The sequence below is a fragment of the Nothobranchius furzeri genome, chromosome 6 (assembly GCF_043380555.1).
Source record: "Nothobranchius furzeri strain GRZ-AD chromosome 6, NfurGRZ-RIMD1, whole genome shotgun sequence".
NCBI classification, from domain to species: domain Eukaryota; kingdom Metazoa; phylum Chordata; class Actinopteri; order Cyprinodontiformes; family Nothobranchiidae; genus Nothobranchius; species Nothobranchius furzeri.
The window spans coordinates 48,500,436-48,525,913 of NC_091746.1; the positions used below are offsets into that span (position 1 = coordinate 48,500,436).

Genomic DNA, 25,478 nt, shown 5'->3' on the forward strand with positions numbered 1-25,478 from the left:
TCGTTATCTGTGTTTAGAGCTGCAGAGAGGCTCTGAGCTCCAGCTGGTGGGATGAAGGCAGGCTGATTTAGAGGGGACACATGCAGTCTCATGTCTCCTTTTTGACCAGATGTTGAATGGTCAAACAGTACCTAAAAACTGACCATTGCTGGATGTTACATAATGATGTGTGAATTGTAGCCTCAGTTTCCTTTTCTAATAGGAGTGACACCTTGTGTGTTCTTCTGCAGATGTAGTCCATCTGCTTCAAGGTTCAGTGTGAAGCACAGAGACATTTTCATCTGCTGCTCACTGCGTTTTCTCATTTCTGTGTAATTCTATCTGAACCCTGGAGATGATTTTGGATGAAAATCCCAATACATCAGCCGTTTTTTAGCACCAACAAACATATGACATTTAAATATATTTTTTTCAATCTTGCTAACAGCAATGGTAACCAGAAAAGGATTATCAGTCCTAAAAAAGAAACTGCTGCTGCTTCAAGTTTTGAGTTTCAGTAGGATTTAAAAGTTTTTCTGCTCCCAATTTTGTTTTGATGGCAAAGAATTTGTTTTGAGTCCAAACATTCCTTCATTTCTCTAACAAGCAGGCTTCGAGCTTCTTTTAAGGTCTGTGGAGGAGGTTGTTATATATTCAGACAGTCCACCAACATTAAGACAACAAATTAAACAAGTAGGTGAAATATTTGGTTTTGTAGCAATTGGAAGACAACTGCCGGGCTGCAACCTGAGAACTCACGCAGGTGTTTTGCTGTAGTAAGAGCAATGCTGACTCATCAATAAGAAAATATAAACTAACTAGGGCTGGGCGATATAGCCTAAAATCAATATCATGGGATATTGAGGATTTCACCTTGAAAACGATAAATGGACGATAACTACATGTGCGCAAAAACAAAAGTTGGCCACTAAATGGCGCTGTCACTTGTACAAGGTTGAGTCACGTTGTCATGTAACTCGAGGTGGTACAGCTCCTTAACGGGACAGGAACGTCGCCAACCTACACACATCTTTTCATTGTTTTTATTACCAAATACCAAATTAGAAGCAGCCACTTCAGAGGCAAATTTCCTGTATGAATGTGAGTCAACTAATTGTAGCTATCGAGCTGATATCTGAAATGTTTCTTAGACCCAAAGAAGTTGGTTAGTTGCTTAGTAGTTACAGCTTTGGTGGCTAGCAGGTACTAACTTGCGTACACATTAGATTTACCAGATATATACATATCAAAAAAGTGAAAGGCTCGTTATACATCTACTGAACACTTATAAAATAGAACTTTACCTTACGTATCACGCGACGTGACGTGACCGCTGCTCTGAGCTGTGGTCACGTGACATAAGTCAGTTCCATTCAACCGTTTTCTTTAACCAAGGATGGGCATTGTCCTCGTAAGCAAGGCGCCTTGACATTGAGAAACGCCCGTAGACTAACTATGCTGTTAACAATAATTTAAGAATCGTAGTAATATTTATGTGGAATGTTTTACTTTGAAAGATTTTACAGGAAGTGCAAATAAGTTATCAATCAATCAATCAATCAAAGCTTTCTTTATATGTTAATGCTGTAGTAACCACTTTTTTCCACTAGACCAACCTACACACATCTTTTCATTGTTTTTATAACCACATTTATTGACATGGGATCATTTTGATTGGTTAGAGTCAGAAATTTTGATAACAATAAATTTTCGATTTGTTGCCCAGCCCTAAAACCAACCAAGTCTCCTGGTGTCAACATTTCCCATGAAAATGTGGATGTATTGTTTGGTTTATGATTCACTACTTTTCTGCTGTGCTGTAGCCAACATCTTTCACAAGAAATGGAAAAATAATGGACGTGAGACATCTGAAATAAAGTGCTTTCATTTTTATCTAATAAAAAGTACACTTAGTCAGGCCAGACTTTAGCATTACCTCTCATACAAAAGAAACCTTTGGCTGCTTTGTAAGAACTGAGTTCACTTTCCTTTTTCACTCCTTATCTCTGCTCTTTGTTCCTTAAACAGAACCATTTCCATTTGAATACAAATTAAAGCACAGGTGGAAATGTTTCTTTGATATTAGCTTCAAGCCATTTTGACTGGTAACAGCCTTTGAAACAACAACCAACAGGAAGTTCTTGCATCACTTTTAGCACTTCCAATAAATCAATTAGCATGCTGCCAAAATATCTGGCACACAATAAAAGTGCATAAACATTCCCTAATGACAACCGGCCAGATTCTACAAATCAAATACCAAAAACAAACATTTTTTCCCTGACAGAAAAATACTAAAGCCAGGAGGACGGACATGCTGAGCAGACAGAAACACAAGATCCACCTGCTCATATAACAATGCTGCCAAGCAGACAAGCCTACAGACTAACTCCCACTCTTTTCAAAATAAGAAACTAATCAAATGGAATTTACCATCTGGTTGCCTGGACTCTGAAACAAACACATCAGCTCTAATCAGTGGCAGCTGAAAAATCTGAGACAGGCATGATTCAATACATTCAGTTTACTAATGAGGTGGTCAGGATGAGCAATGTTTCAGAACCAGAAACAGTGTGACTGAAACTAGTCGTGAGTTGGGAAGGACCTGACTGTGCAATCCAGTCAGTGAGGCCTCATCTGTGTTGTGACGGAGCTGCTTGTCCGATAAGCATTGCATCACCGATGGGAACGGTAACGCATTCATACACTATGAGGTCACAAAAAGCACTGACTGTACTTTTGTTGTTCCCATGCAACTCAGAAAAGGCAAATGAAGGAACCCAGTCAACAGCCCTGGGAATATTCTGGGCAAGTTGCTCTCATCTTAGGGTATGAAGAGCATTAAATGCTTGAAAATGTTTTTCTTAACACGTTGTTTGATGCAGATTTGTGCAGAAATCTGAGTGATGTGAGTCACAATCTCAAACTCTACCAGTTCTTGTCTCACAAAGACGCATTCAGGGTTAAAAGCTTCAATCCGGTAAACAATAATACCTGCAAGTCCCCTCTAGGCAGTCTAAGTCATGCCCATCTACTTCCGAACCATGGGTCTCCGGAAGAATGAAAAAAATTAATCAAAGTCAATGGGGCTAAAAACATTATTTTCTAATTCCGCTTGTTATGTGCCATGGATTTCACATATGTTGTACATGAATTTTAAAGACACATTTTGATGCCAAGAAAGTGCACAAAACTGGGTTTTGTGTGAAAATATGTTCAGGTCTACTAATGCGCATCACGAAAGTGACGTAATCAAACCAGACACAGAAATAAAATGGCTGTAAGTTCAGTCAATTTCAAATCCTTCTTTCAGGAGGAAAGAACCACCAAAAATCTGGCCATGTGGTAAGTAGCAGCTACACTAGGGGCGAGGAGATTCTGCTGTGACGTCATATAGTATGCAACATGCTGGCATCTGATTTGTAGTCATGCTAAGTACGAACTTTAACAAGCTGATAAATCTCAAAGTATGTTACAGGCATGGTCGAAACACACATCATTAGTTTTCATTTAAAAGAACATGTGTGTGATCCAGGGCGTAAGGCAGATTAGAAAATAGCTCTTTTAGCCCCATTGACTTGCATTCATTTTTTCGTTTTTCCAGGGACCCATGAGCCGACCGGAAAGGGAGGAGACAAGGCTCCCTATTGACAGAGCATGTGGCAATCAATCAAATCAAACAGCAGATTGCATGTAATTGAAATAAAAGTTTATTTAGAACAATGAGTAAAAAATATTTGCTTTTCTATTCTGTTACTACTTTTGTTATATTTGGTTTTATTTTATACATTTGAGTAGTTTATACATACATTGCAAATACATTAATGATTTTCCTGATTAAAACAAAAATATGTACCTTTTAAAAACAAATTACTTTGAAATTAGGTTTGCCCAGTGGCCACCAGAGGGCATATGATCTGATATGTTTGCAGCACTGCACCTAGCCGCTAATTAGCTGCTTTAGCTTGTTGATCATTAAAATAAATGTATTAATTATTTTATTATAAATGTATGTTGTTGTCTTCTCTAGGTCAAAAATTTCCCAGAATACAGCGCAGAATTTTGAAATGGGTGGCAGATCAGGAGCCGGCAGCTACTTCAGAGGCAAATTTCCTGTTTAAATGTAAGTCAGCTAATTGTAGCTATCGAGCTGATATCTGGTAAATTAGGTAATTTTTATGTGGAATGTTTTATTTTGAAAGATTTTACAGGAAGTGCAAATGAGTTATTAATGTTGTAGTAACTGCTTTTTTCCACTAGAGGGAAAAAATGGATTGTTTTATTTGTGGTACAAATGTTGTCCTCGTATTTTAGTAACTATCATGTCTGACTTATGTCTTATTTCACTTCCACATCTGGCCTGGTGGATGGTGTCATCTGGCTGGATGGTGTCAGTCCAGGTCTCACACCGGTAGGAACGTGTAAATCTCTGAGTATGTGGGGGGCCAAAAGACACGCAGAGAAATTCCTTAAATGAAACATCCAGAATGATAATGAATCGCACATGTGGGAAGCCCCCGCTGTCTGATTCTATAGCCAATCGGAGGCTCCCCTATTAGTAGGTGTCAATTAGAGCTGGCCAATCAGTCATTTGTTGGGCCACCAGCCCAAAGCAGACTGCCTTCGGAACAGAGCTGAAAAACGACCTGTTGCTCACAGAAAAAATACAGGCTATCCAGATGTAAACACTTCATACTATATCTGGGCGGAGTGGAGCAACCTCTAGTGTGACAGGGGCTTTAATTTGTTTGAAATATAATACGTGACTTATATACATAACGTCAGATTTTTGTTTTTCTGTCTCCAAATAGTCAAAACCTATTTACATAAAACTCTAACTCCTCCCAAGCTCACATTTGTTTACTTTCTGACTCTTACAAACTAAACTGAAATCCGTTTGGGATGGGTTCCAAACGCCTGGTGCTTCTGAATATTTTCAGAGAAAGTTTGTTTTTAAAAAATTTCAAACATGCTCAAAGTTCAACCAAGAGGAAGGTAATTCTTGATTGGAATCCTAAACATCTTGTACCTAAGACACATTTGCAAACATCACAACTGTAAATGTAGCTGTGGCTACATTGTAGCTTATACATTTGAGTAGTGAATGTGTGTGTAACTGGCAGAATGACTGATTGTGTTGTGAAGCGCCTTGGGGAGTTATAGAACCCTAACAAGGCTATACAAATATTGCACTCAATATATTTGTTTTTTTTTTGTTTCAGTCACAACTTGGTTTCTTAGGATTCAAACCCAATGATCATCCCTGACCCTAACCTAGAATCTCAGCTGAGAAGGGTTGAACATGATTTCTCAACCCAAAAGAGTTGGAATGAAGGCAACTGGACTTCTTTGGTTTCTTGAAGACGTTTCGCTTCTCATCTGAGGATCTTTCTCAATTCTGACAGGAATATGGGAGAGTCAAAGACATCCAGTTGCCTTCATTTCAACTCTTTTGGATTACCATGACCTGGATGACTGAGAACCTTCACCAGCATATGATTTCTCAACAAATACAAAAACTCTGCAACTGAAAAGGAATTTGTCTTGCAAAGTTTCCAAACATGCAGCACACACAGGTATACCCAAGCAAACAGTTCAAGACATTTTAGAAATTCCATTGTGAATGCATTCATGCATTCAAAGCTTCTGTCCAAGGAGACACTGGCATCACACACAGTCTGTAACCTATTGTCTATTTATAATGAATATATTAATCATTATATAATGTGACAGTAGGGTTTTTTGTACCGGTATTTATTTTTCAAGAACTTCATGATGCTCCAAACAGTGAGGATGTCTATAAGATACAAACAAAATTACAATAATAATGCTTGGCTCAGCAGAATTATAGTGTTCAACAGCAGCAGAGAAGCAAAAAGAATTAATAAGCAGAGAACATACGTATAATAGGCACTCTCGGGATGATTAATGGAGTCATCTTCACACTTTACTATCTACATGGCCTCTTATTTTCAATGTAACTGGGTAACAAAGAATTTCCCTTGTCAATACATATCTAGCGACTGTTTGATAACTTTGTGTCTCTTGAAGCGTACAAAAATGAAATGATATCCTGGATTAATGGAACTATTGGTGTGTGGTAACCTAATCAGTCGACAGAACGCCATGGAAACGGGCCAAAGGCTTTCTATTTCTAACAGAACCTGGAATAGAAAGGCTGAGAATGTATGTCCAAAACCTGCAGCAGACAGAGGCTTTACTACAACCAAACAGGCTCAAACTTACTCAAATGTGGAAACATCTAGGGAGAAAAAAATACTATAATTCATTTATTTGGGTGATGACATGTAAGTTAAAAACGTAGTTTCAAAATACCCTAGTGAGCATTTTAATGCCATTTTAGTGTGAGATCAAATGCTTCCTGTCAGAAACTATTCATAATGAAGTCACTTAAAGCTGCTTTCTATCTTATCATTTTCTATAACAACTCTAAACTTTCTATTTATGCCAAATGGGTAAAATATGTCATGTTGCATTTGAAATACATAAATATTAAACATACCTTCAGGAGGAATGTTGAGGCAAGCACACTGACCCTGTTTATAACTTTGAATATTATGACTCGGAGTTTCATCTTTAGGCTATGCTGTTTAGATCAACATATGCAGCTATATGCATGACCCACTTTTCTCATTTCTTGTTTTGTGTGAAGTTTTACATTTTTATTTGTGTCGTTTCCTTTTATTTTGACAAAATATTTGCATTAAAGCCAGTATACAATAACTCTTTGATGACTTGATTATTATTATTCTGAGCTACTACAGCAATCAATTTCCCTCTGGGATTAATAAAGTATTTTTGAATTTGAATTGAATTTGAATTGAATTTTGGACAGACAATTAAATGTTAGAGGGTGATCTTGTGCAAGATGCATCAAAGATTTTAAAAAACAGTCTAGTTTGTAGGAAAATTCTTGCTTTTTTTCATTTTATCTGTTTAAATCTTCATAATGCTTGAACCATTCTATCTGCAATCAATATTGGTTTCATTTTTTAAATATATATTTTTAAGCCCTGATACAAATAGCTAGGCAACAACAGTTACTGGAGGTACTGTCAAAAAGTGACTTTAACTGTAAGTAGTTATATAAACGTCTGTGAAGAGTCATGTATTCCTGTTTCTCTAATTTCCTAACGAAATTGATGAATAAGTACCTTAGGAAACTGATAAAAAGTTTTAAAAGCATCATTTTAAAAGACTGGAATCACCTGTCGATCGTGAGGAACTCAAAACATACATAATTATCACATCAGACTAAATCGGGTTTATTTGAACAAGAAACTGACAGTTACAATACTTCTTATCTTAGATTTAACAATAAGTATTTTAATGAACACATTAAAGTGATAGTGTGCATTTTCTCTGGCGATAGGCAGCAGTAAATCATTGCAAGCAAGCAGTATTTTTGTGTTTGAGAAAGGCCTTGCCAACCATTGGGGTCAAAAATCCCTGGGAGTGCATCCTCCAGCAAAATGACAAGCATAGACTCCTTTCATCACTGGCAATGATTTAAGAGGTAAATGTGTAAAACAACATTTATGAATGGTGAAAATTTTGTAAATGTATTTTGTCTTCACAGGTTCCCATAGAAGGAAACATGGTATCGTCCCACAGACTTGGGCTTGTTCCCATGTATTTTAGACTGGATTTTTATGGTTATATGTTACAAAGCTGCCAATACTTTTCAACAACCATCCTTTAATTCATTTTCAACAACATTTCAATAGATCGTAAAAACTACACATCGTCACTTTAAGCAGTAGAAACCGATTTCTTCTTCCCAATCGTCGCATTTTTTTTTCTTTTGAACGATCAGGATGTCCGGAGCGTGCTCCATGGAACTAAAACTAAGGAGAGTCCTGGTCTAGACATTATCTCTGGGCATTTCAGGATTGTGCAGACCCATTCTCAGGTGGTTTTGATCATGTTTAGATGCTCTAGCTGACAGATCAAAGCGAGTCCTGGTGAAAGTTTCTATGTCATATGAGGCATTTTCCTGCACAGGTTTTACTCCTGGGATTTGCTGTCTCTCTTTTATTGTTTATCCAACACCAAAGATTGCAGGAGTCATTATACAGGGTAACATATTTTGATGTTTGCAGATGACACATTTATGGATTGTCTATTAGAGAGAGAGGATGACTCACCTGGTCAGGTGGCGACGGAATGTTTGGTGTGATGTTACCGTTCCTATTTAAAACTAAATGACAAAAACCAAAGATTTAGATTTCAGAAAGAAGTCCAGTCCACCACTGCTGCATGATATAATTTTTTTAAGTCGATAGTCAAGTAATGAAAATCTAGTCGACTTTGACTAGTTGTTGATGATGTCATACACCTGAAGCGGCTAAAACTAACGAAGGGGGACCAAGCGTTTTTTTCGGACGCACGGTGGGGGGGGGTTCGCTGGAGTTTTTGACAATTAAAATTGCGCCCACATTTTCAAAGTTAAACATCTCTTTTAACAATGGTAATTTCTGCATCTTTACTGTTCATCTCCTTCAGCCCCCCCCCCCCCCCCCCCCCCCCCACACACACACACACACACCCGCGCGCAGCAGCAGCAAACTCACTGATGCATCTGCAGCCTCTCAGAGTTCCTGCTGCTCTAAACATTAAAATAATTAATTCATTTTCTGTTCCTCGCCTCTGATTACCTTCAATGGTGTCTGTTTGTTGCAACCACCGGGTACAAAAACTAACTTGTTTTTATTTGACTATTTTTCTGTTCTGTCTGTTTATTATCTTCCTGCATCTCCTCTCAATCCTAAAGAAAAACTGCTACATGGCTTCATATATATTCACCTTATGAGTTACCTTTGAACTGCAGTTCTAAAAGATCTACCGACCACAAAAACAGCGGAGTGCGCGCTGCGCGCCGGCTGCACCAGTGAGGTGAAGTCACCGGAGGACAAAACAGGTGATGCACTCCGCTCCACAGCAGCGAAACGCATCAGGCACAAATAACAGACAGAAAAACATAAAAGGAAATGAGCCGACATAAACGATTGCATGTTAAATTTGTTTTTGAGGTGGCGACACCTAATTTTATAATGTTACTGTGGCCGTGCTCAGGACGCAGATGTCTGGAGCACATCAATCAGAGCTTTGCATGCGCAAGCTGGTTAAGGTTAGGGTGGGGGTGAGGGGAAGGTGAAGTTGCAAGAGGGTAAAGGTCACAATTCGGTCAAATGTCCATTTTACCGCGGGCGTCAGATATCGACGCTCTGACATAGCGCGTCGCCTCCTGACATGCAGGGGCTCATCACCTGTTGTCTTTTCCGAGGACTGCATCTTGCCGGTCATTATCACGTGACAGAGACTAGTCGATGAAAGGCATAAAAAGTCACTACAGAGCAGTGAAGTCGACTACCCGAATAGTCGACTGGTTGATGCAACCCCTACCACCTATAGTTTTCCTATGAAGGGGAACCAGTGGAGTGTGTTCAGATGTAGAAGTAGAATGTTGGCATTGCCCAAGAACCTGGCATTCAGTGAAAAATCTGAACATGTCAGCTAAAAAGCACATCAAAGATTGCCCTTCTGGTGCAAATTAAATCAATTTGGAGTATGTAGAAAGTTCTTCACCATTTTCTACTGCAAGAATATGTGCTTGCATTTTCTTAGAAGTTTAAGTATCTCAGGGTCTTGTTCAAGGGTGAGGGAAAGATGGAGCATGAGATCAACAGGCAAATTGATGCTGGGTCTGCAGTGATGTGGGCATTGTACTGGTCTATCATGGTGAAGAGAGAGCTGAGCCAGAAGGCAAAGCTCTGTATTTACCAGTTGGCCTACGTTCCAACTCTTACCTATGGTCACAAGCTTTGGGTAGAGGCCAAAAGAATGAGATTGAGGATACAAGCGGCCAAAAGGAGTGTTCTCTGCAGGGTGGCTGGGCTCTCCCTTAGAGATAGGCTGAGAAGCCCGGTCATCTGGGAGGAGCTCGGAGTAGATCTGCTGTTCCTCTACGTCAAGAGGAGCCAGTTGAGGTGGCTCAGGTATCTGATTAGGATGCCTCCTGGAAGCTTCCCTGGTCAGGTTTTCTGGGCACATTGTCACGTTTAGGAGAGTAGGACCCAAATTGCAAAACCCAGGATGACACGAGGCAGGAATTGAAATAAAGAAAATCCTTTTATTGTAGGATGTGTCCAAAATAAAGAATAAATCCAAGAACAGGGAGGGAGCCAAAATCCAAGAATCCAGGGAGTCAAAAAACACCAGAGGAACGAGCAGACTGACAGGACTAATAACGCTGACAAGCAACAATGGACCGACAAGAACACAGAGACAGACAGGGCTTAAATACACTGGGAGGAGCAATCAGGGAAACAGGAAGCAGGTGTGTGGGGTGAGCTGCTGGAGGGAAGGCAGGTGACACTAATCAACTCAATGGGGAAAACAGAAACAGAGGATGGCAAATACCTTAACACAAAACTAAACAACAATTTCCTAAAGACAGAGGGAAGGACTAACACAAACTAGCTGGAGGAGGACATAGTACATACACACACACTGAGCTGGGGACAACGAGGCTGGAGCTGACCTGGGAGGAAACAGTAAAAGATAACATCAGACACTAGACTGACACACAGAAACTGACACAGAAAAAGGACACAAGAGGGCGCCAAAGGGCTACAACATAAGACACATAACAGGGGTGCAGACAAGGACACATGCGGGCGCTAAGAGAGCACAAGGGGAGCTGGGGGAACAAAGGGACACAAGAGGGAATCTAGAGAGGGATGGAGGACACCAGGAGGCACATAAAGGAAGGGGGCTGACGCAGACCATGACAGTACCCCCCCCCCCCTCAAAGGGCGGATCCCAGACGCCCACAGGAACCAGGAGCAGGGCGGGAGGAGGGGAACCCGGAGGGAGGGCCCAGAGGAACAGAGGGACCACAGGAGAGGTGGCAGGGATCAGCAGAGTCAGGACACCTGCCCCTGCGGCAGATGAGGAGGCGACGGGCCCTGGGAGGCCGGCGCCCGGGGCAGATGAGGAGACGAGGACGGACCCTCGGGGGCCTGCACCTGAGGCAGAAGAGGAGGTGACGGGCCCTGGGAAGACAGCGCCTGCGGTAGAGGAGCCCTGCAGGCCGGACTGGTGACAAAGTTCCTGCAGGCTGGGCCGGTGACAGTCCCTACAAGCTGGGCCAGAGCAGCCTTCAAAACCACCATCAGAACCGGAGATGTTGGACTGGACGGAGCGTCGACTTCTTGAGTGGAGAGAGCATCCTCAGACGAGGCGACGTCGTCCAAGCCGACGTCGTCCGAGGCGACGACTTCGGACACGTCGTCATCAGGGGCGTCGACTTCGGACACGTCGCCATCAGGGGCGTCGACTTCGGACACATCGCCATCAGGGGCGTCGACTTCGGACACGTCGCCATCAGGGGCGTCGACTTCGGACACGTCGTCATCAGGGGCGTCGACTTCGGACACGTCGTCATCAGGGGCGTCGACTTCGGAACAGGAAGGGGCGTCGACTTCGGAACAGGAAGGGGCGTCGACTTCGGAACAGGAAGGGGCGTCGACTTCGGAACAGGAAGGGCCGTTGACCACCATCGACTTCGGGTCCAGGGGCGTTGACTTCTGACCCGGGGCCCCATGGATGGGCTGGACCGGAGCCCGTGCATCCTCCTCTGCCGAGGCAGGGTGCGATGCGACCCTCGGGACCACCGTCGGAGCAGGATGCGATGCGACCCTCGGGACCACCGTCGGAGCAGGACGCGATGCGACCCTCGGGACCACCGTCGGAGCAGGACGCGATGCGACCCTCGGGACCACCGTCGGAGCAGGACGCGATGCGACCCTCGGTACCACCGCTGGAGCAGGAGCCACCTGAACTGTTGCTGCTTTGGCCCCAGAAGACCTCTGACGGCGGCTGCGGCGACGTCGTCGACGTGGGGAGTCTTGGGTCAACAGAGGTGTGGAGGTGACGCTGGCAGGCACTGAGGATGAGATACAGCCCACCAGAGAGGAAGTGGTGGTGCTGTCGGGACCAGGTGAGGGTGTGGTAGAGCTCTCTGGAACTGGTGGAGGTGTGGTGACACAGACCATAGGAGGTTGAGTTATGGAGATGGCAGGAACAGTTGGAGAAGTGTGGTGGCAGCCCACCGTAGAGGAAGTGGTGGTGCTGTCAGAACCAGGCGGAGATGTGGATGCATGGTGCTTTTTAGACGCTGAGAAGGCAGCTCTTAATATGGCGCTTGCTGATGGATTATAATCCACAGAGGAGGAGGGAAACTGTGGGCTGCTGCAGGCGTCCAGCAGATCCTCTGCGAAGTCCCAAAACACCAACTCCTGAATTGGATTCTGATCAAAATATAGGCTGGCCCATTGCAGAGCTCTCCCCCTTAGGAGGAACACCAGGTTAATTACCAGATCAATGTCTGGCGTGTCCGTGTCATGAAGCATAACAAAGTCCAGAAGAAAAGTCTTACAGGAGTCCGGGTCGCCGTGGAAGGTGTACATCCGTGGCCGCTGGGTCCTGGTTGGTCGGTCCATTCTGTCACGTTTAGGAGAGTAGGACCCAAATTGCAAAACCCAGGATGACACGAGGCAGGAATTGAAATAAAGAAAATCCTTTTATTGTAGGATGTGTCCAAAATAAAGAATAAATCCAAGAATCCAGGGAGTCAAAAAACACCAGAGGAACGAGCAGACTGACAGGACTAATAACGCTGACAAGCAACAATGGACCGACAAGAACACAGAGACAGACAGGGCTTAAATACACTGGGAGGAGCAATCAGGGAAACAGGAGGCAGGTGTGTGGGGTGAGCTGCTGGAGGGAAGGCAGGTGACACTAATCAACTCAATGGGGAAAACAGAAACAGAGGATGGCAAATACCTTAACACAAAACTAAACAACAATTTCCTAAAGACAGAGGGAAGGACTCACACAAACTAGCTGGAGGAGGACATAGTACATACACACACACTGAGCTGGGGACAACGAGGCTGGAGCTGACCTGGGAGGAAACAGTAAAAGATAACATCAGACACTAGACTGACACACAAACTGACACACAGAAACTGACACAGAAAAAGGACACAAGAGGGCGCCAAAGGGCTACAACATAAGACACATAACAGGGATGCAGACAAGGACACATGAGGGCGCTAAGAGAGCACAAGGGGAGCTGGGGGAACAAAGGGACACAAGAGGGAATCTAGATAGGGATGGAGGACACCAGGAGGCACATAAAGGAAGGGGGCTGACGCAGACCATGACACACATCCAACCAATAGAATACCTAAGGGAAGACTCAGGACACACTGGAGGGACTATGTCTCTCAGCTGGCCAGGGAATGCCTTTGGATTCCCCCAGCCTTAGGATTTCCCTTTTATGGGATTCTTCACAAATAAAATTTATTATATTAGATTCCATTAGCATGCTCCCTAACATGATTTCTTCTTCTTCAGTAAGTGAGGCAGCATCAAAGGTAACTGTAGAACTTCATCTGCGTTTGAACTGTTTTGATTCAGTTGGACTTTCAGAGCTATCAAATTTTTTTGCTTCATCTAAACCTTTAACTTGCATTAATCCCAACCAAACTTTTTAAAGAAGCATTTCCTTTGGTTATTGCACCCATTTTAGATATAATCAATCTATCCTAAGAAAATAGATATGTACCGCAAGATTTTAAATTTGCTGCAATCAAACCTCTACTTGAGAAATCTTCTGTGGATCCAGAAATTAAAAATAATTGCAATGAACAGATCTGGGGGAATAACGCTGTCAATACAACTGGCTGTGGGGCAATTCAGCTGCTACAGCCCCATCTACTGGACATTTTTTTGTGGTTTTTGTGCCTACATGTAGTTATCATTTATTGTTATAGAGGTGAACTCCTCAATATACTGTGATATGGATTTTAGGCTATGTCACCCAACCCTACTTAGAATTTTTTTAAATAGGTTGGGAGGCTGATCTTTTAGTCATCAGGTTCCTCTTCTATGGAACCAACTCCCAGCTTTAGTCTGCGAGGCAGACACCATTTCTACTTTTAAGACTAAGCTTTAAACTTGTTTCTTTGATAGGGCTTATGGTTAATTCTGAATGATGTTAGCCCAGATGTGGACAAGTGGGGGAAGGAGGTGGAGTGTACATTGGGGAATGACATTGGAAAGACAGTTCTCCTTGGCTTTGCCTCCCACATGGCTTCATAAATGTTAAGTTATCCAGAGTTATTTCTGTAGTTATGCTGCTATAGGCTTAGACTGCTGGAGGACATACTGACCAAATTCCGCACTCTGCTACTTTAATAAATTGCATTTTTTTTGTCATTTCAGCTGTTAACTTTATGTTCTCTCTATGTGTTTTTCTCCCCAGAAGAAGCTACAATGGTGTTCTGCTGAGCTGTGATGACCTCTTAAAAGGGGCCACTGGCTGGCACACTGCTGCCAACCACTGAACATTCTCCCTCTCCTGATAATAACTTTTTACTTTCTTTAACATAGAATGTGCTACTACTAGTTCACCTGTTAAACTGATTACAGATCTATTCAGATAAAGAAAATAAAGTGTATATCTTACTATACACAATGTATGCTGCTATGTATATACAAATTTACATTGTTTCCTTACATAGGAAACTTTTAACTGATTGGCATAATGAACTGAACTTTATTGAAATATTTACTTTGTGAAGTGCCTTGAGACAATTCTTGTTGTGATTTGGCGCTATATAAATAAACTGTGAAACACAACTTAAGTGATACTGAAAATCTCATCCATTATTATTATGTTATTACATTTTTGAATTGATATCGTAAAATACTCATTGTCTGCATTTTTGCTGTATTTTTTTTTTACTTTTTTTAACTTAAAATGTTAATATGTCTTCCAATTGGACATATTCATGTTTTTTAAACAAACATAACTATTTTAAGAGGACTGAGCCAACACAAAAGTATTGTTTTATGTGCTGAGTTCAAAATCAGTCATCATTACAGATACAAAATGTCTTGTTTGTTGACTTACTTAATGCCTGTGACATTTAGAGAGCCTTCTGAGACTTGTGTTAAATCATCATTCCCAAGAGAAAAAGAGGAGTGCATAAACAGCACCCCAGCTGAGCTGGAGTTAATTACTTTCCTTCTATAAAAACTGGTAAATTTGCAGTTTATTGACTCAAAAGCAACAAACTTTACTAAAAAATATTTTTTATCAAAATAAAACAACATCAAGGGCATTTAATTTTTTTTATAAACTTTGGTTTTCATGATTAGTAACTAGGCATAGACATATGAAGCAGGAGTTGAAGGCACAAGGAAATTACGTGCCCTCTAGTGGCTGGCTGCAGCATATGTTGTTGACCCCGCTTCCCTTTTCAATAATGGCGGTAGTTAGAGACCAAAAAATGAAAAATATAAACTAGCTGGTGGTCATAATCTGTCAGGTTTTGACATCAGTGGTTTTGTCATTTTTCAGCCAATCCGAAAGTTTTTGTTTCTTCTGTTTAAATTAAATGTTATATTTCACTCAAATCTTCTATGTGGACGTTTATACCTTCAGACTGTTCTTTTTCAAATTCATCATAAATGTAAAAAGTATTACGTTAATTATAGTTCTGTGTGATAGGTCACAAACAGCCATAATCAGTATCGGCAGGTCAGAGCTGCACAATAATTTTAAATTGGTTGTAGCCCTCAAAACTAGAATCAGTGCTTCTAATATAGGCAGTTTGTTCAGTAATAAGTTGATTGACCTACTAAGTAATGGTAAGAAAAACACTAATGAGTTGTAACAAACAGGTACAGATCTTTTACAAGCAGATGTCCTATTTTTAGCAACATTTTATCATATCAAAAATTAAAAAAATAAAAAGTCATTTAATTTTATTGCATTTCTGGGCCTTTTTTGGGGATGTTTTGCATTCTTTGGTGACCAGAGGCCAAATTGTTTTCCCTGACAACCTAAACTAATCTCATTTTAAACTCTTATCGCCATCTGGTGTTTGAAAGAAAGTCCTGCATCAGGACTGCTGAATCCAGTTTTAAATGTGGAGCTAATCTAAAATAAAATCTAACTTTTCAAGCTGAATTATAGTGAGATACAGAAAATGAAAGCAACAATATGCTAGAATTAAAAAGATGAACTATGAAAAAAAAAGTTCCTGCCTAATGGGCAGTGCCTCTCGTTATTTCCAATCACAAACAGCGAACTCAGAAGTGACACGTCCACATGTGCACGAGTGTTGAACGAGAGAGGACTGAGCACATCTGCAGCTTTAGCAGTTTGCTTTGGCGGCAAGCAGCTGAATCTGGCTGTGTGTACAAACAGATACATGCTCTTGCTGACGGTCTCTGTCTCTCACTCACGCACACACACACACACACACACGCGCGCGCGCGCATACACCACGCAGTCTCATCCCTGAATGCATTAGCAGTTACGGCTCCCTTCGTTTGTAGCTACTGTAAACCCTCTGTTTCTCTCTCAGTCTCTCTCCTCCTTGTGTACTTCCTGTCTGACTGACAGCAAACAGAATCCCAAAAACGAAATATGCTGGGCAGTGATGTCTAAACCATTACATCACACACTGCTTTTTTTATTCTCTTATATGAATCTAGGTTTTGGTTAAGCATCGGTGAATACTTAACTCGTTTGGGGGGATGTACTCACTAAAAGTTTTAAGTGTTATCCTTGTATTTACCCACAGCTTACTCATTTCTGCTTCTTTTATTGATTTACATCAATAAATAAGTCAAATGTGCATTTTACAGCTTATTCTGCAGCAATAGAGTGACTCTAATATGTTTTGATTTCAGTTAGTTGGTTCTTTGACTTGGAATAAGTGAATAAATTAAATAAACTGAACTAAAATCTGCTTGCGTGGGTGTATCTAGCCACATTGCCCTGTTATTAGGTTCTACCTAGCATCAAAATCTAGTTCACGCTGACATGTTCCTTTGTGTTTTTAACAAACGGGCATCGCTTTGCTGTCCTCGCCTCCTCTAAACCCTAAAAAGAGCTTCAAATGAAATCAGCAAGGTGCTTTTAGTCAGGTTACATCAGCACACTGATTAACACAGAGGCAGAGTGCAGGACAGAGGAGAGGGCAGAAAGAAAAAAAAAGGCTGCAGGAGTGAGGGGGGGAAGCAGAATGTACGCTCCGTTCTACTCTGTTGCCTAGCAACAACCTCCTTGCTGTCTGTTTCCATCTTTACGGTAGGCGCATTACTCGCAGTGAATTGGTTTCTATACCTGACGTGAAGACCCTGTGAGACACGGGGCTCAGGAGCAGATGAAAACAGGATTGGGAAACGACATCTTTAAATATGCAAATAGCTCAGGGCAAAAGAGTCACTTGAACAATCCGACGCTCATAGCGCACATCCCAGCCGGGATTTAAACACTCAGTGTGACTGCAGAGGCATGCTGTACTCTTTTGGTTGTATTATGCTTCGTAATGTTCCATGCTAACAGAAACGTGGGAGAGCACATGGATGCTGAGGTCACTGAAGTGTTAAAGTCACAGCTGCCTGGTTAACTCGTAAAAACATGATTTTAAAAACTTTCTTTTATTTGCTAATTTTGATATTTTTAAGTGATTTCTAGCTTGTTTTTGATCTGCCAACCAAGTTTTATTTGTGTTTGAAACAGGCCAAATGAATACGTCACTGATGACCCATAACATTATCACCACCTGCCTTACAGGCTCTTGTGTTGACACCAGAACAGCTGTGACCAGTCAAACACGGACATTAACCCTTTCATGCATAATGGCCACTACTGTGGACTCAAATGTTTCTCTCTCTCTCTCTCTCTCTCTCTCTCTCTCTCTCTCTCTCTCTCTCTCTCTCTCTCTCTCTCTCTCTCTCTCTCTCTCTTATTTTGCTATTAAGCAAAGCTGTTGAAGATGAGTGAAAATTAAGTTTTACAAAATCCTAATCGAAGATTTTATAATTCATGCATGGGTTGACAGACCGTAATTATGGATGTTTTTACTGACACAAGCATGTTTTTCACAACTCATTACTGCTTTGTGTAGTTTCCTATATGTGGACACAGTCATCCACTGTTGACTCATCCTAACTGACTTGCTTTCTGTTGTGTTTTAATTCATTAATTTATAGATAGTGGTGGAAATGTGGGAGTATTTCATTCTATTTGTTGGTGTTTTTCCCCTCCTTCCTATTAGAGGCTATGCATCTCGCCAGGATGCCAAATAAAACTTGTGCTCTTAATGACCTGCCTGTTTAACGTAAACTTGGGAAGAAAAAAAAAGTGCAATAATAAGTTCAACAGTCTTACTGACTGCACCTCTCATGATGATTTGGCTAACTATTGCAGCATGATTTGAAGAACTCTAAACGCTCATTTGTTAAATGTTGGGTCAGAAATGGAATACATGATAAAGTATTAATCATACGATGTTTACATGAAGTAAAACTCTTAAAGGGAACATATTGTGAGACAACGCTGACACAAACAATGGACCAACAACATACTGAGACGCAGACAGGGTTTTATACACAGGGGCATGATGATTTGGAGATGAGCTGCAGGTGCATGGGGGGAGAGAAACTTGGAGAAATCAATCTACTAATCAGGGAGAGAAAACTAAGCTGAGGAGGGGAAATAAAACATGACCTATGAATAATAACCAAACCTAAAGACTAGAAGAACAAGACAAATAACTAATGATCTAAGGAGGAAAGGAGAACTAATAAACCGGTGGGGAAGGGCCTAGAAGAAAACCTGAACCTAAGAAACTACAGGGAAAAATTAGCTAAATAAAATAAATACAAAGAAAACTAAAGAATAAGTGAACCTGGGAAATCCTGGTGGGAGCTAGAGATCTAAAGTGGCACAGAAACCTAAGGGGAGAACCTGGAGTGGGGATGGGTAACACAAGGAGACACATAAGGTGAACTTAGAGGGGGGCTGGAGAACACATGAGGGGGACGCAGGACGCAGACCATGACAGCTGTAACTGTCTTCTCCTTTAGCTCTAAACTGTAATTTTATCTGTGTGTATTTAAATTTGTGTTTTATGTTGTTTTCATAACATGTCCTGATAATTGTAAAGCACATTGAATTGCCTCTTTGTTTGAAATGTGCTCTATAAATAAAGCTGGCTTGCCTTGCCTTGCCACGTGTCTGATTTTGTGAAAAAGCTTGATAAAATGTGATTTTTTGTTGGGTAAGCACCTTCCTCAGTAGAAATTTATGCACTGGGAGCGAATGGAGATTGGCTGCAAACTCCCCTCCATACAGGACCTGAACACCTGCAGTACCATGCGGCGTGCAGGTCGGATCACAGCAGGCCCCTCTAAACCTGAACACAGTCTCTTTGACTCATCTCCCATCTGGCAGGAGGCGCCGATCCATTCGGACCAGAACCTCTTGCCACAAAAACAGTTTCTTCTTCTCTGCGGTCGGACTCATGAACGGCAGTCGTAAACCTGCCCACTCCAGTTGCTTTGTTTCAGTCACGTGACCCTGTGTTGTGTTTGCACCTGAACTGATCCGCTCTAACCAGTACCTACACTGACTAGTAGCTGCTTCTCTAATTATTGATTCCCTATGTTATTAGCATTTCATTGTGCTTATCATTTCTTTTTTCCTTGCACCAAGTACAGCAATTTCCTAATGTTGTGATTCTGCCACATATGGCAATAAAACCCTTCTGATTCTGTTGGCGGCTGGCCACTTCAGCAGCTCCCATAGGCAGCGCCAATCCATGGGGCATCTACGTTTATATGCCTGTGGGTGAGAGGTGCTTCTTTTCTAATTTCCCTGTTTGTGATGTCACAAATGATGACTTTTTGAAATGGTTTGTTTTAGGCTCATTCTTTCTGAATCCAAACACTAACAGAAAATGGGTGGATGTTTTCTTTTCACATTTGGATTGTTTATTGTTGATTGTTTATTGAGGCAGCACAAAGGTATGCAAAAGGTAAGTTTTGCATGAAATGCCGCCTTTAATATTAAAAAATATTTAGTTGCATTACGTAAAAGCAGAAGCTGACATTTGTACAGTTCATGCAACTCTAAATCTGCAGTGTATCATGAATACATTGATAACTGAAGCATGTTATACAATAATCTCTTTGTCAAGTTCTGTGTATAGTAGCTTCAACGTTTGAGGTGATTTTGCAGCAGATCTATCAGGACATTTTCAAATTTAATCAACAACCTGTATGTCCCATTTATCCTGACCTTGGATTGAGATTAATGTCCCCTCAGTGAGCTTTACCTTTACTGTAACAGTAGCAGCACCTGTGTGGAGTGCAGTTACCTTGCCCTTAGTGTGCAGGTGATTGTGGTGTGCACTTCTGGCATTGATCATCGCCAGCTGTCTTTGGATCCACTGTAACTCTACCTGAGACTGTCTCAGCATAGTTGCCACATTACTGCTGGTGGTCTGATCCTTCATCGTCACCTGTAAAATCATCCAGAGACATCACATCATCAATCCATATTCTCTACTCTCTACGATTCTTTTTTTTTTTTTTACAAAGAAAGATGTGGCAAAAGCACAATCACATTAACTGTGAGTAATTAGATTATTTGAGAATTCCTCTGAACTGGTATGTAATATATACACAGAAATCCCCATACTTTTTTTTTTCTCCCCTGTCTGGCTGTGAAGCAAACAGAATGAATGTCTGAATGCTGGTGACAAGCCTAACAGATTTACTCTCAGGTGGAGCATCAAAGCTTCTGCTTTAATGTCACGCCCGATACTTGTTATTGTTTTTGGATGCTTTATAATTCCGACCAGACACGGAGACAGAGGTGAAAGAGAAAGAAAGAGATGGGGGGGGGGGTGATGAACATGAGTCTGCTTCTAGACCTGCAGAAAGAGAAAAACGAACACACAACAATACAAGAGCAAGCTATCACTGCGTCAACCTGATGTGGAAATATAAAATCAACATTGTTTTACTGAACAATCACACGATGATAAATCAGTGCCAACCACAGCAAAGGATTGCCCCGGGGGGCCACAACCAGCAGCCGGCAGAGTCCCGGGAGATATCAGCGGCAAGCCCACAGGCCCGCCCGCAGCCTCCCACCCCCTAATCGGTTGAGCCCGGAACCCAGCAGCCCAGGACCCTGGGGTGACCAGCCCCGCCGAGGACCCAATAGAGCCCAGGGACTCAGATCCTACCAGGCAGCCACTGGGATCAATCAGATAGATGACAAAAATCTTAAACCGCCTGACCCGAGAGCCATGAACACTCAGGCAGACCAAGGCACCACTCTCCACACCTAGTGTGGCAGGGGAAGGGCAGGTGAAGATGTTTATCAGCACAAGAAGTCCCAGGAGAGGGGAGGAGTCCTTACGGCTAGTGTACAGTCTCAGGGTGCTGGATTTGGGATGGTACCCTCCATGCATGGTTAGGATCTTCTGTGTCTTAACATCTGTGGTTTGTATTTCTTCCATTGGCCAGCTTATTATTCCAGCATCTGATTACTGACAGGACATAAATGTTTATTGCCCAGATCTTGTTCTTGCCATTGAGCTGATTTCTTAGGATTTGCCTTACTCATGGTAGGTATTTGGATGTGGCTCCTTTCCTTGCAGCTTCATCAAGGTTGCCATTTGCTTGTGGGATACCGAAGTACTTGTAGATGTCCTCAATGTCTGCTATTGTTCCCTCTGGGAGTGAGACCTCTTCTGTGTGGACTACCTTACCTTTCTTTGTCACCATCCAACCACACTTCTCAAGTCTGAATGACATTCCAAAATCAGTCCTATAGATCCTGGTGGTGTGGATCAGTGAGTCGATGTCTCGCTCGCTCTGGGTGTAAAGCTTTATGTCATCCATGTAGAGGAGGTGGCTGATTGTGGTTCCATTCTTGAGTCAGTATCCATAGCCAGTCTTTTTGATTGGCTGAGGGGGTTCAGACCTATGCAGAACAGCAGTGGGGACCAGGCGTCTCCTGGCATATGGCACATTTGATGGAGTCTTGTTCAAGGCTGGTTTTTCACAGCCCTATTGAATTAGCAATAAAGGCTCTCAGAGTTTTGTTGATGTTGTACAGCTCCAAGCATTCAATGATCCATGAGTGCGGCATTTAGTCATAGGCTTCCTTGTAATCAATCCAGACCGTACACAGATTGGTGTGTCGGGATTTGCAGTCTTGGGCAATTGTTCTGTTTGTTTGTTGTCTATCAGCAGCTGGTGTTTGGCTCCTAAATACTTTGTGGGGTCCTTCAGGATCAGAATTGTCTGTGCCATTCAGTTTGAGTCCCATCCTAAATATAGATGATAGATAGATAGATAGATAGATAGATAGATAGATAGATAGATAGATAGATAGATAGATAGATAGATAGATAGATAGATAGATAGATAGATAGATAGATAGATAGATAGATAGATAGATAGATAGATAGATAGATAGATAGATAGATAGATAGATAGATAGATAGATAGATAGATAGATAGGATAGATAGATAGATAGATGATAGATAGATAGATAGATAGATGATAGATAGATAGATAGATAGATAGATAGATAGATAGATAGATAGATAGATAGATAGATAGATAGATAGATAGATAGATAGATAGATAGATAGATAGATAGATAGATAGATAGATAGATAGATAGATAGATAGATAGATAGATAGATAGATAGATAGATAGATAGATAGATAGATAGATGATAGATAGATGAGAGATAGATAGATAGATAGATAGATAGATAGATAGATAGATAGATAGATAGATAGATAGATAGATAGATAGATAGATAGATAGATAGATAGATAGATAGATAGATGATAGATAGATAGATAGATAGATAGATAGATAGATAGATAGATAGATAGATAGATAGATAGATAGATAGATAGATAGATAGATAGATAGATAGATAGATAGATAGATAGATAGATAGATAGATAGATAGATAGATAGATAGATAGATAGATAGATAGATAGATAGATAGATAGATAGATAGATAGATAGATAGATAGATAGATAGATAGATAGATAGATAGATAGATAGATAGATAGATAGATAGATAGATAGATAGATAGATAGATAGATAGATAGATAGATAGATAGATAGATAGATAGATAGATAGATAGATAGATAGATAGATAGATAGATAGATAGATAGATAGATAGATAGATAGATAGATAGATAGATAGATAGATAGATAGATAGATAGATAGATAGATAGATAGATAGATAGATAGATAGATAGATAGATAGATAGATAGATAGATAGATAGATAGATAGATAGATAGATAGATAGATAGATAGATAGATAGATAGATAGATAGATAGATAGATAGATAGATAGATAGATAGATAGATAGATAGATAGATAGATAGATAGATGATAGATAGATAGATAGATAGATAGATAGATAGATAGATAGATAGATAGATAGATAGATAGATAGATAGATAGATAGATAGATAGATAGATAGATGATAGATAGATAGATAGATAGATAGATAGATAGATAGATAGATAGATAGATAGATAGATAGATAGATAGATAGATAGATAGATAGATGATAGATAGATAGATAGATAGATAGATAGATAGATAGATAGATAGATAGATAGATAGATAGATAGATAGATAGATGATAGATAGATGAGAGATAGATAGATAGATAGATAGATAGATAGATAGATAGATAGATAGATAGATAGATAGATAGATAGATAGATAGATAGATAGATAGATAGATAGATAGATAGATAGATAGATAGATAGATAGATAGATAGATAGATAGATAGATAGATAGATAGATAGATAGATAGATAGATAGATAGATAGATAGATAGATAGATAGATAGATAGATAGATAGATAGATAGATAGATAGATAGATAGATAGATAGATAGATAGATAGATAGATAGATAGATAGATAGATAGATAGATAGATAGATAGATAGATAGATAGATAGATAGATAGATAGATAGATAGATAGATAGATAGATAGATAGATAGATAGATAGATAGATAGATAGATAGATAGATATGCTACACTTCCTGTTCTAGAGTAGATGCTGTTCACATGAAACTTTGCAAGTATTTTACTAATCTATATGCTTCAGGGTCACAAACTTTTTTCTTGCCCATTTTCTTTAAAATACCTCATTAACTTAGTACCATATGCCTGATAGCTTTTAGGCTATATGTTACTTTGAAACTATCTACTACTACAAAAAAGAATTAATAAAAAGAGAAAGTGTAGCTAAAGCTAATTCCCACACTTAATGGTTCAGGTTTGTAAACTGTAATTCATTCATTCATTATCCCTTCTTCACACAATGCTTGTGAATCAAAACAAACTTGCATGTGACAAAAACACTTACCTACAATAAAAGTCCACTGTGAGCTCTAACAAATCCAAACGACCTTTCTGCACTCAGCGATCAGGTCCAACCCTCTTTTCATTGATTATTTTTATCATAACTTTCTTGTTCTAATAAGTCTTCTGCGCTTCATAATAATGAGTAGTCAGACTGAAAGTCAAATCCCCTTTTCAATTAAATGATACTGCCCACTGGAGCCATTTCAGGGTGTGTGTGTGTGTGTGTGTGTGTGTGTGTGTGTGTGTGTGTGTGTGTGTGTGTGTGTGTGTGTGTGTGTGTGTGTGTGTGTGTGTGTGTGTGTGTGTGTGTGTGTGTGTGTGTGTGTGTGTGTGTGTGTGTGTGTGTGTGTGTGTGTGTGTGTGAGTGTGCTAGTGAGAAAAACAACTCCTCTCAGTTATGTAAGACCAGATTACAACATGATGACGGGGATGCATGGAGAAAAATGCATCAGCCTCCATCAGCGGGAGGTCAGTCCCTGACTGTGGTGACCTGGATGCACCTTTGTGTAGACACACACACACACACACACACACAGGGGAAGCTCATTCTTACAATAGCTACACAACTGTGACATGTGGGATTTAACAGTGTTAGTAAAATAGCACATTTGTTTTTGATTAGTTTTGTGGTTACTAAATTGAAACTGCAGCAGATTTCAGGAGGTAGCTGACTCACTCACTCATCTTCTTAACCTCTTACTACTCAGTAGGGTTGTGGGGAACTGGTGCCCGTCTGCAGTGGTCATTGGGTGAGAGGCAGGGGACACCTTGGCCAATCAACCTACCATTTTGCCAGTTGGACAAAAATCCATGCGTGCTTGAGAACGTGTTCGGCATGATGGCTGCAGCAAAGGATTCAAACCTGTAACCTTCTTACTGCGAGGCAGCACTGCTACAAACAGAATGCAGCCAATATAGATATAGGCTTTTGTATTTTTGGGGGCTTTTGTATTGCTCAAATCTGAATGTCTTTTTCTGAATGAAATATTACAACGACAACAACACAGTCTCAAAATTATTAATTACAAATCTTGCACCAACAGTTTTCTTCTCTTCTTCTCCCTCTCTGAACCTTTTAAAGTCTCAGGCAAATGCTCAAACTGATTTTCTGTGCTGACTCACCCTTCCATCTCCTTGCAGGGGAGTGTGGAGGAGG

The 25,478-nt window shown here is 40.7% G+C and overlaps 1 protein-coding gene across 1 annotated transcript in view; it reads right to left on the minus strand.

The window, feature by feature from the left end:
* Positions 1-25,478, minus strand: part of LOC129164196 (peripheral-type benzodiazepine receptor-associated protein 1-like) — a 90,517-nt gene that overhangs the window by 64,413 nt on the left and 626 nt on the right. The window contains exon 2 of the mRNA XM_070552268.1: positions 20,256-20,399. Within this exon, the coding sequence (XP_070408369.1) occupies positions 20,256-20,393 (138 nt within the window). The 5' untranslated portion in view covers positions 20,394-20,399. The remainder of the gene's footprint in view (positions 1-20,255; positions 20,400-25,478) is intronic.